Source organism: Lacerta agilis, chromosome 2 (assembly GCF_009819535.1).
Source record: "Lacerta agilis isolate rLacAgi1 chromosome 2, rLacAgi1.pri, whole genome shotgun sequence".
Lineage (NCBI taxonomy): Eukaryota > Metazoa > Chordata > Lepidosauria > Squamata > Lacertidae > Lacerta > Lacerta agilis.
In genome coordinates this window covers 45,746,236-45,764,612 of record NC_046313.1, presented here as the reverse complement: position 1 = coordinate 45,764,612, position 18,377 = coordinate 45,746,236, and the positions used below count along the sequence as shown (strand labels likewise).

General features: G+C 41.2%; 1 protein-coding gene across 1 annotated transcript in view; it reads right to left on the bottom strand.

Moving 5' to 3' along the window:
- DOCK2 (dedicator of cytokinesis 2) overlaps nucleotides 1–18,377 on the bottom strand; it is a 257,870-nt gene that overhangs the window by 47,074 nt on the left and 192,419 nt on the right. Inside the window, exons 33-34 of the mRNA XM_033139853.1 lie at nucleotides 17,560–17,704; nucleotides 4,394–4,479 (exon numbers count right to left, since the gene is read on the bottom strand). Of these exons, the coding sequence (XP_032995744.1) occupies nucleotides 4,394–4,479; nucleotides 17,560–17,704 (231 nt within the window). The remainder of the gene's footprint in view (nucleotides 1–4,393; nucleotides 4,480–17,559; nucleotides 17,705–18,377) is intronic.

Genomic DNA, 18,377 nt, shown 5'->3' with positions numbered 1-18,377 from the left:
TATTTTTCCTTGCTCTCTGCAATCTAGCACACCAGGGACAGTGGACTATAGCAGCATCTTTTCACTAAAACACCACGGTACGTGCAGTGCTTTGCATTCTTATACAAAGGGCATATTTGACATGGAGGAACATGCCTTGTACTATCCTCAGCCTGTGTTCTGAAGTGACCCAGTGGCACATTCTTTTTTCCTAAGGTTATTTGATTGCAGTATTACTGTGTAGTGCAATCTATTATATTTAAAACAGCATTTGGCTTAATTTCTATTGTTTCCATCTTCACTAGTATCTCAGTTGAATAACTTCTGACCTCCAGGACACAATTCATGGTATGACATATTCTTCCCATATTGGTCTTAAATAGGTTTTGCAGGAGGGAGTTTTTGACATGCAAGTATTTTCAGAAATGCAATTCTCCACATTTTAATTTTGAGAGTTATGAGGAGGAATGTGTTCTGTATACACCAGACCATCTTAAACCATTACTTCAGGACAGAGTAGCTCTATTCCTGTCTAGCACGTTTCCTGTCCTGCCTCCTGGAAAAGGGCAAAATACAAGCATCAAGCAACAGAATATGAGCCAAAGCAAATTAAATAAATAGATGTTCCATCTCACTGCTTTTACAAACAAACAACTTATTATCCACAGCATGTGAAGCCTTGACTTCAGGTGGCACAATGTTTCTGGGATACTCCAGAACAAAATAGGAGTCATATCCCCAATTATTCACTCTGGCTATTCCCAATCTGGCAGAAATAATATAGATGGGAATCTATAACAAGGTGAATTTCATTAGATTCTGTCATCTCATGTAACAATTCAATTGAGCAGCACTGAGAAGTGTCAGGGTGAAATACTGCAATGCTTTCTGTGGCATTCTCCAGGAATCTCTATAATTTTGAAAGTGCAGATCATCATCATTTTATACATTCCTAGCTGATATATTTCCACAGACGTATTTAACCTCTTTCCTGAAATTTCTGCCTCCGAAAAGGACCACTGACAGGGATGTTTGTCTTCTGATTCTTGAGGTATTCTGCTTAAACTTATTTTTCCCTTAAAAAACTTATTTTACCTGAAAGTTTGTAATAAATCTAATGTAAGTGCAGGGAATGGTTCTGCCCTTCAGGAAAGAAGAGATTTGCACATTTCAACATGATTGTCCACACTTCTTCTGTGACCTCTGTGCACAGACCTCGAGTTGCATATGTATTAATTCTTTTCTGATTCTTAGGCTGCTCTTTGATAAATTGATTCACAGTTCAACTGTCAAAGAGCATGTTCAGAGTTAAGCATGATAATTAAGTATTATTTTGTAAAGCAGAAAGTTGTAGGACACAGCAACAAAGAAGGCAAAATCAAGAGATGATGCAGTTCATAATATGTCGTTTCTGTGCTGAAACTGTGCCTTTGAGATCAACAGCTCCCTTAGATAATAAGAATATATCTTTACCTTGGAGAAAAAGAGAAGTTATTATCCATTTCCTAGTATGGCCAGAATTATGGTGGGTGACAAGTTGAGGTAATAAAGCCACTACTATATGTTTGCTCTTACACTTCAGTTCCATTCTAGAAACAGAACCCATCCACACATATTAAGAAAAGGAGGGAAGGATTGCATTTATTAAACATGATACTGTCCAATGACCAAGCCAATTTAATTTCTGTAATGTCTCAAAAAGTGTAAAAATGTTAGCCAATGTTCCCCTACGTATCACTATTTAAACTTATTTAAATGAGATCAATCCAGTGGAAGTGATGATATTATAGCTGAACTATTTAAAATTTTAAAAGATGATGCTGTTAAGGTGCTACACTCAATATGCCAGCAAGTTTGGAAAACTCAGCAGTGGCCAGAGGATTGGAGAAGATCAGTCTATATCCCAATCCCAAAGAAGGGCAGTGCCAAAGAATGCTCCAACTACTGCACAATTGCACTCATTTCACATGCTAGCAAGGTTATGCTTAAAATTCTACAAGGCAGGCTTAAGCAGTATGTGGACCGAGAACTCCCAGAAGTGCAAGCTAGATTTCGAAGGAGAAGAGGAACCAGACACCAAATTGCAAACATGCCCTGGATTGTGGAGAAAGCTAGAGAGTTCCAGAAAAACATCTACTTCTGCTTCATTGACTACACAAAAGCCTTTGACTATGTTGACCACAACAAACTATGGCAAGTTCTTAAAGAAATGGGAGTGCCTGATCACCTCATCTGTCTCCTGAGAAATCTCTATGTGGGACAAGAAGCTACAGTTAGAACTGGATATGGAACAACTGATTGGTTCAAAATTGGGAAAGGAGTACAACAAGGCTGTATATTGTCTTCCTGCTTATTTAACTTATATGCAGAATTCATCATGCGAAAGGTTGGACTAGATGAATCCCAAACCGGAATTAAGATTGCCGGAAGAAATATCAACAACCTCAGATATGCTGATGATACAACCTTGATGGCAGAAGGTGAGGAGGAATTAAAGAACCTTTTAATGAGGGTGAAAGAGGAGAGCACAAAATATGGTCTGAAGCTCAACATAAAAAAACTAAGAACATGGCCACTGGTCCCATCACCTCCTGGCAAATAGAAGGGGAATAAATGGAGGCGGTGAGATATTTTACTTTCTTGGGTTCCATGATCACTGCAGATGGTGACAGCAGTCACAAAATTAAAAGACGCCTGCTTCTTGGGAGAAAAGCAATGACAAACCTAGACAGCATCTTAAAAATCAGAGACATCACCTTGCCGACAAAGGTCCGTACAGTTAAAGCTATGGTTTTCCCAGTAGTGATGTATGGAAGTGAGAGCTGGACCATAAAGAAGGCTGATCGCCGAAGAATTGATGCTTTTGAATTATGGTGCTGGAGGAGACTCTTGAGAGTCCCATGGACTGCAAGAAGATCAAACCTATCCATCTTAAGGAAATCAGGCCAGAGTGCTCACTGGAAGAACAGACCCTGAAGCTGAGGTTCCAATACTTTGGCCACCTCATGAGAAGAGAAGACTCCCTGGAAAAGACCCTGATGTTGGGAAAGATGGGGGGCACAAGGAGAAGGGGATGACAGAGGACGAGGTGGTTGGACAGTGTTCTTGAAGCTACCAACATGAATCTGACCAAACTGCGAGAGGCAGTGGAAGACAGGAGTGCCTGGCATGCTCTGGTCCATGGGGTCACAAAGAGTTGGACTTGACTAAACAACAACAACAAAGGGGATCAATCAGCATCTGGATGCAAAGTACCTTTGCAAAAACAAATTGTTTATATATTATGGACACTTCCCTACAGCAGATTTGCATGGCAGTATGTCAGCCACAGAAGTATGTGGGGTAGTATCCACAGTAATGTGGATCCATTACTGCTGCTTGCTTGGCTTGGTGTGGGGCAGAGTGGTGGTAAGGTCAGGGCCATGTAGGTGTCCCAGTGAGACCAATCGGGTACTCCCACAGGTGCACCCACATGCCCTGATCTTGCTGTTGCACTGCCCCAGTCTTGTCCAGGTAAGCAGCAATGACACTGGAGTCAGGAAGGCTGCTCCACCCCAACATACATGCTGCTACAAGTCAGCCATCTGCAAGGCAAGCGTAGACTCTATGGTGGTTGATGCTAGATTGAACATATTCGCTCTAACAACAACAAACCCAGTGGCTTAGCTCCAATACCACATCCTAACATGTTCCAATTTTACGATGTACTTTCTGTTTTGCTTCTGAATCGTGTCTACCAACTCTGGAGAAGTTTGTGTTTTGAGGCATACTAAATTTGAATGGGAATGTTTTATGCCTGAAGCAAGCATTTTTCACTTCCTGCCTGTATATATATTTGCATGACAGAGCACAGGTTCCCTGGGGGCACAATTGAGTTACAGACCTATGTTTATTTAAGATACAGATACAGATACACACACACACCCCACCTTAAAAAATGCCCATTTAAAGAGATTTTTCAAGCAATACCCTGTGTGACTGCATAACTGAAGCTAAGCAGAGGTGGATCTGGTGGCCATATTCTAGGAGACCACTGGAAGCCCCATGTAAGAGCAGGGGAGAAGTACAATAAATAAGTTACTATATGGACCATAGTTAAAACAAATGTTCAACTTTAAAATATAACAACCTTAAAAATTGTGGGAGGCATTCAACATCGTGCTAAAGTGAATGTTCTGTCAGGGCTAGCATTTCAACTTGCTGGATGGAACAATCTCCATTCTCTTCCCACTGTGTGCTGTTCTGGAGGTTCTCTCACACAACATTCCCCCTGAACCAATTTTGGGATGTGTGTGGGAAGAAGAGTGGAAAGCCCATTTGTACAAATGGAAGTCCTTGGCAGGGATTCCACTGATGGGGCTCATTGACTGAATCCTACCCAAAAACTAAGGATTTGCCCCTTCTTTGTACTTACATTGATTCAAACAAATGCAGATATTGCTCATCTCCACGGCCGCCTTCCACTTCGTGGTCCAATTTTAAAATGATTTCATTTTCAAACTGTTCAGGGAAGGGAAGTAAAACCTTTAACCACTGTGCACATAAAGAAAAATACGTCCCCCACACCAACCATTTTAATATTTAAGAACATTGACGGTTACCAACAGCTTGGTGATTATAGAAATTAAGACATTACAGGCTGAAAACATAGTATTTTTTCCCTATAAAAATGACTGTCCCTATTAAAGTATTATTGAGAAGTCAGTTTTTGATATTATTGCTGGGAGTAAAGCAACAACACATGCAATAAGTTCCCTGATTTTTTTGGGGGGGGAGGCATAGACAGAAAGGCAACCTGTCTGTGCCACTCCCTGATTCCTTCCCTTCCAAGTAACTACTTGTTGGTAGAATATATCACTTCATCTCAGGCTTTCCTTCCTTCCTGCTTCTTCTCCAAGTTAGTCCAAGCATGAGCTAGCATGTACTAGTGTTAGGTGCTGGCTCTATCTGGGCCACTAGACTTAGAATGGCTTTGTTTGCCATGAATAAACCTTACCTTTTATTTATCTTTTCAAGTAGCAGCCTCACCAGACTATTTTTTTCTGCACCACTGTGATATATTTACTAAACTCCATCAATTATAAAACCTACTTGTTTAATGGGGGTGAAAAATACAGGCATTTACTGTGAAGAAAAACACGTAGCTAATTCTGAGTTACTCTGAAAATAAAGACCTGAGACAAATTTTGAAGGCAGTAAGACTGAATGATGTGTGGAGAAAAGGCTTTTGCCTTTGACTGCTGAAGCTCTAGTAATAGCCAAGTAAGTCTTATCTGAGAAAAACTGACTTCTGTGATGAGCCACTGCTTTTATAGTTTGGGCTCTTAAGGCCTGTAAATTTATTTTTAGGTCACTGATTCAGTGCTGGGTAATGGCTATTATACATATGCATTGAAGAATCCTATCTGAACAGAAATTGAATTGCTTCTGGGGGTTTTATAGTGATAGTGTGTGCACATGCATGCATACATGCATGTGCACCCACACACCTCCTTTATAAGGTGATTTATATCCTTCAGCCTTGATTCCTCAGAGACCTTCGTTTTTACCAGTAGGCAAAGCTTTCTGGAGGTGACAGAGTTGAAGACCAACAACCATCTGGGGACTCATGGTTGAAAAACTCTGATTTATATGTCTCATCTATCAATGTACAAACAGTTACCTTGCATTCTTGGTTACCTTTGAAACAAATTGTTAAAAAGGAAATGGAATGAACTGTTTACTGCTGGAGATTTGCCCTTTCTTGTCAGTGCCATTTGATGTGACAATGAACCCATACAAGCTGGTTGTGAAGCTATTTTGCTTCAGGCTTTACCGCCGCCGCTCAACTTCGCTGCATGTGAAATCTCACCAGTGCTTGAATATTCAAAGTTTGAGCATCAAAGATTGACAAAGAATCATTTTATTCTATGTTTGGAAAATTTGCAGATGATAAATACAAGTTGCATGGAATAACATTTCCCTCCCTCCAAGTAAAGTACTTAGGTCCAACTGGAAGGAAGAGACCCCAAGTACACAGAGGTCTGTTCCCCACTTGATATCTGCAATGGACCCAGTATTACTTAACACTTAAAAAACAAAGAAAAAAAACCTAAGGGAACCCCGAGGACTTGGCGGGGTGTCTTGTAGAAAATAGAAAGTGAGCAATTAAGCAGAATGGATAAATGATAATGCAAAAGGCGTAAGACAAACATGGGCACAAGTATTTCTAAACAGTAATGGTTAGTTACGTTGCTTGGCTAAGAACTAATATTTTTGAAAAGGGAATAGTGCTAATAAGTCAGCAATATTAGCAATATCTTTTAAAAAGATAAATGACTTACCAGCATGGGCTAAAAGGGGGGGGGGGAATCCAATTGACATTGTGGGCCAGATTCAGCTAGCTGGTTCCAGTAGCAGAAGCCTGCACAAGGACTTCAGCTAGTGTAATGGAGCTTTCCCCTCTCCTGCCCTGATGAAATTTTTGTGGCAGCTTGATGTTGAAGAAGTGTGCATGCACACGAAAGCTCATACCAGGAACAAACTCAGTTGGTCTCTAAGGTGCTACTAGAAAGAATTTTCGATTTTGTTTTGTCCTCCAAAATGATAAAAGGGGCTGGAGCGACTCCCCTATGAGGAAAGGTTAAAACACTGGGAACTTTTTAGTTCATGAAAAAAGAGGGGGGGAGGACAAGATAGAGGTGCAGGAGAAAGTGGATAGAGAGAACACCAGGATGAAAAGGAATATTGGGAGGTTCAGGACAGAGATAATGAAATACTTCTTCAAGAAGCAAATAGTTAAACTGTGGGATTCAGTGTTGAAGGATGTAGCCTGGCCACCAAATTGATTTTGAAGGGGGTTTAGAAAAATTCATGTCTCTGAATAAAAGTTGCTGGGGAGCACAAGTGTGGAGCATGCTGTTGCACCCAAATCCTGCTTGGCAGTTTCCCATGGGCATCCGGTTCACTATTGTGAGAAGAGGATGCTGGACTGGGCCCATCATCTGTTCTTATGGCAGAGGTGGGGCCAGCATAATTAAAGATGATGAAGCTGCTGGCTTTGCACCTGCCATCAGCAGGCCCAGTCAGCACCTGTTCTCTCTCTCTCACACACACACATACACACATCCCTGCCAGCTGTCACTCTGGACAGGTAAGCAGGCTGCTGGCTACAGAGGTCAGTGACTGTGTAGGAACAGCAGGCTGTCCCGTGGTGCTGAGCCTGACTAGCACCAGTGAACCCTGCCTGTTCCAATATACCAGGTTCTGATGTGGGCCCTGGTTCTATTAACACAGTACAATTAGTATTTATTGCTGAATGGCATCATTGTTTCCTTGGTAACCTTGGAGAAGCACAGTCTAGGGACTGAAAAAAACCCATTTAAGTAACAGTCAACAGCAGCATAAATAAAGGCATCCTTCATGCAGATCTCTTCACCACTACAAATATAGAATATTTGTCTACTTCAGTACTCCAAATAACATTGTACATTTTTGGAACAGAAATCACTTGCAAGGTTATTTAACAAGATGGCAATTTTTATAACCACATACTCAAGAAAAGTCTCTGAGGAACCAGTAGCATAAAGGTTGTAACTCAGAAATATATTTGAAAAGTCCCCCTAGAAATATTTTCACAAAACTAGAGAGCAATACTTTATAGAATCAAGGCTTTAGTCATGTAATCAGCACAAATGTCTTCTAAAGTTTTATGCTGACCAGCAGGCCCCCTTTTGGCAGGAATCTTCTTTTGCAGCCTGGCTTGAGTTCAAGCCAGGCTGCAAAACAAGAAAAGAAAGCATCGGCTGTGAGCTTCCTGTTCTTTCCTTTGAATTTGGGTCAGCTGGGTGATGCCAGGCGACTGGCGGGTGGGCGGGACTGCCTGTCTGTCAAAGTGTCCCATGGGGGTGAGAGAAACTGAGGAGCCCGTCTACAGGCTGGACCCTGTTCTCCATCCCCGTTTTATGTTAATTTGGCAGTGTGCTAATTCATAACAAAAATGTTGAAGATGATTGGCCTGTGATATGCAACCTGCTGATAAAGGCAAAACTACAATGGCCGAAGAGTGTAAGGCAAAGCCATGCATGCTTCTTTAGTTGTTAAAGGAAATAAATGCACCACCTATCCCTTGCCACTCATTGTTACTCTTATAGCTGCCTTTGGCACAGCTGGTATAGTATGGTTTGTTACCACACCAATACACATGTTACCAAAAGCATTTTCATCTTCTGCTATTTCAGGAGTCAATATCTGTACCAACATTTGGTACCTGAATTAGATTTTAACTCATGTTATGTTTGTGCTGTTGTTTTAAACTGTTTTTATATAAATAATTGGGATGCTTTTTTTCTAAATGCCTTCAAATGCTAGCATTTTAACTCTTTTTATATTTGCAAGTATTTTATATGCATTTTTGTTATACTGTGATTTGCTGCCATGTGGGGAGAAATGTATAAAACAACAACAACAACAACAACGCTGCTGCTGCAAATTGATATTATGGCAAAGATTTCAATAACCCCAACATCAGTGCACCTCAGTCTCTCCATATTTTTAGTTTGATTGGATTATAATATCTATTCTATACCAGCAGACACCCTACCCCTCAGAGCTGTGTTTTACCCTTTTCTGGTTTAGAGACTTTGCTCCTGGTTACAGCTGAATTGGCTCTTGGTCACTTTCCACTTAGTCTTAATGCTTCCTTCATTTCCCATAATTCTCTTTGTCTTTCATTTTTGTATGCACAATTCTTCCATCAGCCTCCTATGTTTCTTGTGACAGCAACCTTGGCCATACAGGACATCAGCAACACTCACGCCTACATCGGCCCATTTCCACAAAGTTATCATATTTGGACCACTGTAAACCACAAGTCAAACATTTAATACTTCTGGCTATTGCTTAAAGCTGCTTTACAAGTACATGCAAATTTCTGATATTCCTCTGTCCCTTTGTCCTCTCCCTTCATCTTTGTCCTATGCTACCTAGATTGTGCTGTATCTAGACAGGAAACATGTCACTTCTATGCTGCGCTCTGCTCTTCAGATACGCTCAGTGTGATTAATTATCCCACTGAGTCTTTCGTCAACACTGTCTACACTAGAAAACACATCTTTTTCTTTGACCTTCCTTTCTATGTGAGGCCAGCTGGATTTGATTACTGTGACTGAGCCTTCAAAATGCTGCTGCTTAAATGTCTCTGAAAACTAAAATTCAATTCAGACATATCTCACACAACAATGGTAGAGCGCAATGTCCTAACTTAACCATAGAGAGGGTGCTCGCTTTGTCACTTTCACTTCACTGGAGACAAAAACAACCTTTTCCAAATCTGCTGGTCCAACTGTGGCCGTATATCTATGCATCTCTTTCTCATCTTATTTGTAATTCTACCTCTCATCTTTTTTGTTTGATGTAGAAAGACACAGTGCTCAGTAGCAGCACATACATGTCATAGTAAACAATAGTTAATAGTTTACTGTGAATAAGTGGATGCCTCCTGATCCACTTCTCCCCTACTGCAAGTAATAAAACATCTTCCCTGGATTAGCATTACATCCAAGCCAAGGGTAGTAGTTTGTTTTGCTGAACCAAACCACAATTGGTAAACCAAAAACAAACTTGATGCACACTGGATCTAAGTGTGATGTAAGTGTTTAAACATACATTTGGTGTATTCTGAGACTTTTGTCATCATGGCAGGGGATGTTTATTTAAACCACTTAATCTATGTTCCATCACATTTAAAATGCCCATCTCCCTTTATCTATTAGGTCTAGATGACACATCCCTTTTATCACCCCCTCAAAACACTTAATGTTTATGGTGCCCATAATATTCTAGGTGGCTCCTTATGTAGTTTCTCTCTGATGCTACAAGTTGCTACATGTCCAAATACAAATCTAATCTCTACTGTTGGATGAAAATCCAAAATAGGCCAGGAGGAACTAAAAGTAGAAGGATGGGGGGGGGGGGAGAAAATAGGTACTAAAAAAAGAGCAAGCCTCCTCATTCATCTCTTATACGTAACAGATAACAGATATCCTTTCTCTCTCATTCACATGGGTATTAATTCTAACTTTGATCAGCACCAGCCACCCACTCTCTTTGGCGATAACCATTTCATAGACACAGCTTTCCACCCAGTTGATTTGGTTTGTGTCCTCCTTCCCTCATCCCCCATTTCTTCAGTTTCTTCCTTCGTTTTATTTATTTAATTAAATTATATGCCACCCTTCATTTGAAGATCACAGGGCAGTTTACAACGTAAAAACACAAATACATAACGTAATAGCAAAAAATAAAGATAAAAAATAAAGCAGCTATACACCCCATTTCCTCTCTTTCCTTGACTTCGAGGCCCATGTCAGACAGTTCCCATGACATCTAAACAGCATTTCGATTATCTTGGCCTGTTGTTCCTTTGCTGGAGTGGCAGCTAAAGAGGAGGCAGCCAAAGGAATATGCTTATCTGTGCTCTCATCCACTGCCAGAGGGTACAAGCACACTGCCAGGCATTCATGAAATAAAGGCCAAAGAAGATCTGTTCCTATAGACACAGTCCAGCCTGTGTCACCAAATCTTGGCAACAGTCTGTCTGCCATTTGCAACGCATTCTGCTCATTTCCCCAGGCCCTGCGCTTTTTCTCTGTAGGTGAATATAGAAACGGTACATGTGGATGATGGCTGTTAACTATGTTGTTCCACTCCTCATTCCCTGCACATTTGGTTTAAGAGGAGGCAGGGAGTCTCCAGTTCATCCAATAGTGGTTACCAGATCTCTTCCTCATTGGCTTCTCTGTGTATTTTAGAAACACTCTCTCTTCCACGACTGAAGCTTGCTTTCTCTTATTGTTTGATCTGATCCATATTTGGAGGTTCATGCAGGCACAAAAAGTAGTAAATTTAAATTGATGGGCTTCTGTTGCAACAGTGGCAAAACTGCAAGAACTAGGTGCACCACCTCATCAGAAAAATGTGATTCCTTTCTCCCGCAGAGACTATTGCATGGAATGCAAGAAAATGAAATTAAACTGAGCACCCCCACAATACGAGGCTGTGAAGCATTGTACTGCAGAAATGCATCTAAGACAGCAAGATGAAGATATCCACCTCCTACACACAGGGAGGAAAGTGGAAGAGAGAGTTGAAGCCTCTCTGTAGGTTATCAGTGAAAGCATACAGTACATCAAATGAACCACAGTAAGAGGTAGAAGTAATGTAGGAACATAGGAAGCTGCCTTGTACATAATCAAATTAAGGTTTTGCTAGTGTTGGTGTTGCCTGGCAATAGCTGTCCGGGATTATAGGCACGGGATATTCCTAGCCCTATCTGGATTGAACCACTGCGCTACCACTGAGCTGCACCTTGTCCCCTGACCAACATAGAACTATCTCAACAGTATCGAGTTATTAAAGGGGAAGGGGGCATACACTGAAAACATCTGTTAAGAACATAAGAATCCTGTTGGATTAATCAATCTTTGTGGTCAAAGACCAGACAGATCCTGTTGGATCAGGCCAACGTTCGGTCTAGCCCAACCTCCTGTTCTCACAGTAGTCAAACAGAGGCCTATGGGAAGATCACAAGCAGAACCTGAATGCAGAAGTGCTCTCCATACTGATACAAGAATGTAAGAACGTAAAGTGGCTGCTAGATGAGGACAAAGGCCCATCTTGCTCAGCATCCTGTTCTCACAGTAGCCACTCAAATGCTCAGGGGAATCCCAAAAGTAATCTCCCCATTTGTGATTCCAAGCAACTGGTATCCAGCCTCCAAAAGTGGAGGGAAAACATATCCATCACATCACAGCTAGGAGCCATTCATAGCTTTATCCTCCAGAAATTTATCTAACCTTGTTTCAAAGCCATCTAATAGAAAGCATCACTACATCTTGTGAGAATGAATTCCACAGTTAACTATGTGCAGTGTGAAGAAGTGCTTTCGTCTTTCCTGTACTACCTTTCATATAATATATAAAATGATCCTGGAGTTAAATCACTATTCTCATTATTACTGTTATTCAGCCTGTGATTAGGCAGCCAAAACGGCATCATCCATGCACAAGAGCAGGAACACCAAGATGGGGACTGAAAAAGTGGAATGGCCATGGAGCACTGACTCTTTTGGGGGATGGGGATGGGTGCGGGAACCAGGTGGAAGGGAAGGCTGAAAGAATAATTGCATTTGGTAAGTGAAAGTGTTGCTCATCTGCAGTAGACTGTTAAAGTGTTATTAATTGTTCCCTGTCATTCAACATATATGTTATGGTGTTTAGAAGCTGGTTTATTTTAATGTTTGGCAACTGAAAGTGTTGTTTGGCTGCAGTAGGTGTTAAATTGTATTCTCACCTCTATGCTATTATTATCTTTAGATTGTTTTCTTTCACTGCTACTTTTGCATTTATTTTTAGTGAAATGCACAGGGTGTTGTTGGTTTTTTTTACCAGACTTGTCATACTGTCTGGTATGCTGGAGGAGGGCGCTGAACAGAAGCTGTCGATGCTGCAACATTTTATTGCAAGGGCTCACTTGCTTAATGCGATTTTGTATCTGTCCTAAGACTGTCCTCTCACCCCCATAACCCAAGGCACCATGACAGATCAAAGCAGAGGGAACGCACACTGTCAGCAGCAGAATGATCATAATGAGTGGATCCTTTGCCCACCTGGCAGAGATGGCTGTGTCACATTGCCATATAATCTTGCCAATTGATTAAGATTTGCCTCAGGGATCCTCTGTGAGTGCTCACCATTAAGATCAGTTAGGTTGGCAAGCAGCAGAAACAGGGCCCCCAAAATATGGAACTCCCTAGCTATTGACTTCCATCTTGTCTTATTTGTACAGCTGTTTAGGTGAAAAACTGAAGCCTTTCCTCTTCAATACTGTGTTTAGCATAATTAGTTTAGGCGTTACCGAGTAGCTTCTTAAGATATATCATAGGCTTCCTAATATGGCTATTATATCTTTAGATCTTGCATTGCTCCTGTTTGTGTGTCACCTTGTGGGAGCACAGCACAGCCCTCAGAAGCAACTAAAAGGAAGACTTTAATAAATCATATCCTCCTTCCACCTTGCATGATGCCTGGGAACTGAGCCTGATCCATCAGGGTGGTAATGCTGGTGGCAATTCTGACGCACTCCTTGCCTTGCAGGATTGACTTTCCCCTCTAACTTCCAAAAGGTTCAGCAGAAACAGGATCAGTTTATGTGCTTGTACTGCCTCAAGGCTGACAGAAGTGATGGGAGCCCGGGGATTAAAGCTAAAGAGCGTAGGCTACTGGGGGAAGATGTGAACATTTTTCTTTCCTTGAGCCAAAAAGTATCTATAAAAGGCTGTGAAAAACACAAGGGTAAGGCAAGTGCCACTTACTGAACACCTTTTGGTTGCTTACTGTCTTATGACAGGGTAGGCAACCTAAGGCCCGGGGGCCGGATCCGGCCCAATCACCTTCTAAATCCAGCCCACGGACAGTCCAGGAATCAGCGTGTTTTTACATGAGCAGAATGTTTCCTTTTATTTAAAATGCATCTCTGGGTTATTTGTGGGGCCTACCTGGTGTTTTTACATGAGTAGAATGTGTGCTTTTATTTAAAATGCATCTCTGGGTTATTTGTGGGGCATAGGAATTCATTCATTTTCCCCCCTCAGAATATAGTCTGGCCCACCACATGGTCTGAGGGATGGTGGACCGGCCCACGGCTGAAAAAGGTTGCAGACCCCTGGTCTAAGAACATACACCTTCCTTTTCCAGCAGACACCTGTATTATGCCTTCCAACATTATATTACAACCTTGAGAGGTGGATTTTCAAGAGACCACCTGTATCTTTGAAAAGAACACGGAATTAGAGCTCACGGTGAATCCCAATCCCATCAATGAATGCTCAAAGTCAGTACTATTTTTGCTGCTGTCCTAATAACTGCCAGGCAAGAAAAGTAATTTAAAAACCTGCTCACAGCTGGTTAAAATATGTGATGGAAATGTTGAGTGAAGGATTTAAACAGCGATCTGCAACATGAATACATGTTGCTTACCAGGATCAAAATAGTATTATGCTTAGGAATTAATCTTTGCTAAGCCAAAGACAAATCTTCTTTTTTAACAATAATCTTAACCCGATGTTTATTTCAGTGATGTTTCATTTATGCTGCATATTATCATTTCATCCCTACAGATAGTTTCGAATACAAACCATTTTATTTGGGGGGCAGATGTTTCATCAGCTCAGCACATAAAACCATTGGCTGCTCATTCAGAAAACTATTCTTCCAAATGGAATATTAGGACAAAATTCCATTTAACTCTGTGTGTGGACCGTTGAGCTAGTAACTACAACTGTCTACGCCTTTAGATTTAATGGAAGGAAACTTAGAGTAGTATTTAACTATGCTTTACTCAGAGTGGACCCATTGAAATGAATGAACATGACTGAGTTAGGCATATTAATTTACTCTGGTCTACTCTGAGTTAAACATAGTTGAATGCCACCCAGAATTGCTTATGTGTGTGTTATTAATTTTTCTCAGTATCTATTAAAATTGTATGTGAGCAAGAGAGAGAGAGAACACAAAATACTATTTTTTCATAAGGGATTGAAAGGATAGGATTTTTCATTTCAAAAAACATAATCAGAAGTAAAATATTTAACATTTCTAAAAGTATGATGTACCTCAAAAATGCGCTCTAAAGGGTTGCTTCCTGGGACTTTATATAAACTTTTTTCCCCTTGTGTATTAAGGGGCATATTTTGGAAATGGAATACGGTAATAAAACTGTATAGTTATAGAGTTTGAAGGTGCTCTGAGGATCATCTAGTCCAACCCCTTGCAATGCAGGACCTGGCCTGTATGACTCGAACTTGTGACCTAAGCACCACACTCTAACCAACTGAGCTACAAGTTAACAGTAAGTTTCTGGATTTTTTTCTTTAAAGAAACATTATCTACAAATGTATTTGGGTATTGTAGCAGACTGAAGCACTGTCATGCAGTAAAACATTATCCAGCCTGCTGTGTCAAATGGCAGGCTACACAGTGCACCTTACAAACTGATCTCCTTACAAGAGAGCACACCCAGTTTCTCATTGCAAACAATGAAAGTGCTTCCCTGTGTGGGAGTCTACCAACAAGGGCATGCTCCAACCTGACATTTCCCCCATTTCCCTTTTCTTTGTTCCTTTCGATTCTTGCACACAGGCTGGCAATGCTCATACTGCAAACAATGAAAGAGCAGCACGGAAAGAACCAGACAAGTGAAAGAAAATAAATTAAATGGATTAATTATATAAGGCAGCAATGGGAACCTGTGACTCTCCAGATGTTTCTGGCCTACAACTGCCATTGTCCCTGACAGTTGCTTGTGCTGGTTGGGGCTGATACGAGTCACACAGAATCACAGAATTGTAAACTGGAAGGGACCAGAGGGTCATCTAGTCCAACCCCCTGCAATGCAGGAATCCTGCCCACAGCTATCCCTGAGTGGGCTTGAATCACCAGCCTTCCAGTTAACAGCCAGACATGCTGACCCATTGCGCCACTTGAGAGTCCCGAGTCCAACGAACTATAGAGGGCCACAGGTTCCCCTTCCTAGTTAGACCATTGGTTTATTTCATCCAGTACTGTGTCTTTGGATGGTTTCAAACCCTATGTTCTACTTCCACTGTCAGAGGCAGTATACTTCTGAATACCAGTTGCTGGGAATCACAAGTGGAGAGAGTGCTGATGTGCTCAGGTCCTTGTTGTGGGCAGGCTTCCCACAGGCATCTGGCCAGCTGCTGGACAAGGTGGCCAGTAGGCTGTTAGTTTTCCAGCAGCAACTCACCATGAGCTCAGGCAGTTGTCTTTTCCAACCCTGATATACATTTTTTTTATTTTTTAAAAAATGGAGACACCAGGGGTTGAGTCCTCAACCACCCTATAAATGTCAGTGTTGGTTTTCGTGTATTTTAGTCTTAAGTTTATTTCTCTGATGATAATGGAATTTTATTATTGTATTTTACTGATGCCTTTTAGTGATTGTTCTGAAAGGTGGTTTAATAAACATTTAAGCAAATAAATAAGTACCACTGGGGCACAGCTTTAACCATCCTTTGGTGCAGCTTTAACCATCGTATGTGATTATGTCCTTATTCTATCCACCTGAAGCTTATAAATCTATTTAGCAACTAAATTGTGTGTCCACATTGCAACTATAATTTCCTAGACTCTTTAGATGTTATCCCTGTTAAGCTTATATTACCTTTTTTAGTCTGAGATACACATTTCAGGAGCATTATTATTATTATTTTGGTCCTACTACCTGCTTGTCTGCATTGATCCCCAAGAGAAACAGTTACAAGCCAAAAATAAGAAGCAGTAATTAAAAACGGAAATAGTGGCTATTAAGTCAGGGGAAGAGCAGATGCAGAGAAACAAAATGGTTTTCAGTCCTGGACACAGGCCAAAAGCTTTGTGCTGTGCTACCAACAACAATAATCCCACCTGCCAGATTGTTCCAGGCACAACTGATATAATCATGATGCCTTAAATGCAGTGCACACCTGTGCCCCCATCTACAAACCATGTTGAACTCTTCTTTCTTCTGGGAGAGTAAATACTGAGCACTTAATAACAACCTTTCCAAATGAAATCTAGCAATAGATAGAACCATCATTATTAATTTACCACAGCCTGCATCGCGACTGCTCTTTGAACCCTGACTGTGATTCACTGCACTAACAGCAAGGCAAAAACTGTTGAATGTCTTAAAAGCTAATGCATAAATAACTAATTTGGTTCATTTGTAACCTAAGCTGCCATGATCTTCCTCTAATAGTTCACCAAATACACAGACTTATCTATCTATCTAAAGGTCAGGAGGAGAAATTAAAGTGTGGATCATTTAAATGACCCCTCCAGAGATCCATAGGCAGATATTTGGGAGAGAGACAGTGTTAAGGGGCCAGGAGACCATTAAAGAACTGTTGTACCTAAATAACAGGTAGCCCAATATGTATGCATTATTTAACTGTATTCATGAGCAATTTTCTATGCTTCATTATAACTTTTCCAAGTGAATGTGCTAGAGACTTGTTTTTAAAACAAAAGCTGAAACTCACAGAAGGTGCATTCCCACACAACACACACACAACTCATCATTGACCACAGCACTTTCCTCCATGAAGTGTTCTAGTTCTAGATTAATTCATTCAAACCACATACCTTGCTTCTCACTTGATTTAGATATTTCATATCATGTAATTCATTTCATCCCACATAACAAACTGCTCAGAGTATTTTACAGTGAGTGTGTGTGTGTGTGTGTGTGTGTGTACATACATACATACACTTGGCATATTTGTGAGTCTGATTCTGTAAGGATGACTTCTTAGGTTACATGTTTCAGATGAATGAAATGTTTATGCCATATTAAATCACTGATAAACTCAGTCTTCCATATCTTTGCCCACAGTGCTGTAGCTCTTTCCCTTCCTTCTATAGCATCCCCTTTCTATAGAAAAGTGTCAAGAATCACAAGCACCTTTCTGGAGTATTCATATAATATTGCTGTTATTCAAGGCATAATGGCAGTACTGACAAAAACTATGTAAGCTAACAATACCTTTCTGAATTCTCCTGTGTTTCTATATTCACACAACATCATATCAAAGAAGATTGGGATGGTGGCTTTCCGTAACTCAGCTTCAGGAATAAGGGTCATCTCTAAGATGGGTCCAACCATTCCAGGAATAAAGCGGATTTTTATTCTGCCCTGGGTCAAAGTGTAAAGAGAATATTAAAAATGGAACACAATGCATGCAGACATTCTATGTACGGTAGCTATTCTATTATTATTTTTGTTAACCAGCCTTTAAAAGAGAATATTAAAAATGGGACACAATGACTGCTCCCCACATCAAATGGGGGGCGACGTTTGCATGGTCGCATGCAGCCGCCTGAATTCCTGGGCGACACCTGGTAGTTCGGCTGGCTGTGCCCTCCCCCAGAAGGGATACCTGGGGTCTCCGCCTACCCAGTTAACTGTCCAATCCCGCCTGGGGGAGGTGTTGCCAAGGGATTGGCCAGGTAAGGGGAGGGACTACCCAGCCCACACAGTAGAGGGTGTAGCTTACCTGAGAAGCAGCAGTCATTGCTCTCCCCCACTAGTGGTGGCAAACAGGGGGCGGGCTGTCTGCTTGAACGTATGTTCTCCAGAGCTAGCCCCAATCCCCGCACATTCTGGATAACCCTGCAGTTTCCCGATGCCCGGCTGGGGGATGGGAAGGATAAACGCCCAATGCCTGAGCCAAGGTCTCCCTACATCTGAATCTTAATAAAGTTGTGGCCAATTTTAATCCCATAGCACGTTGTCTTTTGTCATCATTCAACTCAGGGGTTGCCATGGGTTTGGGGGACTCCGCCTGTCCACGCAATGCATGC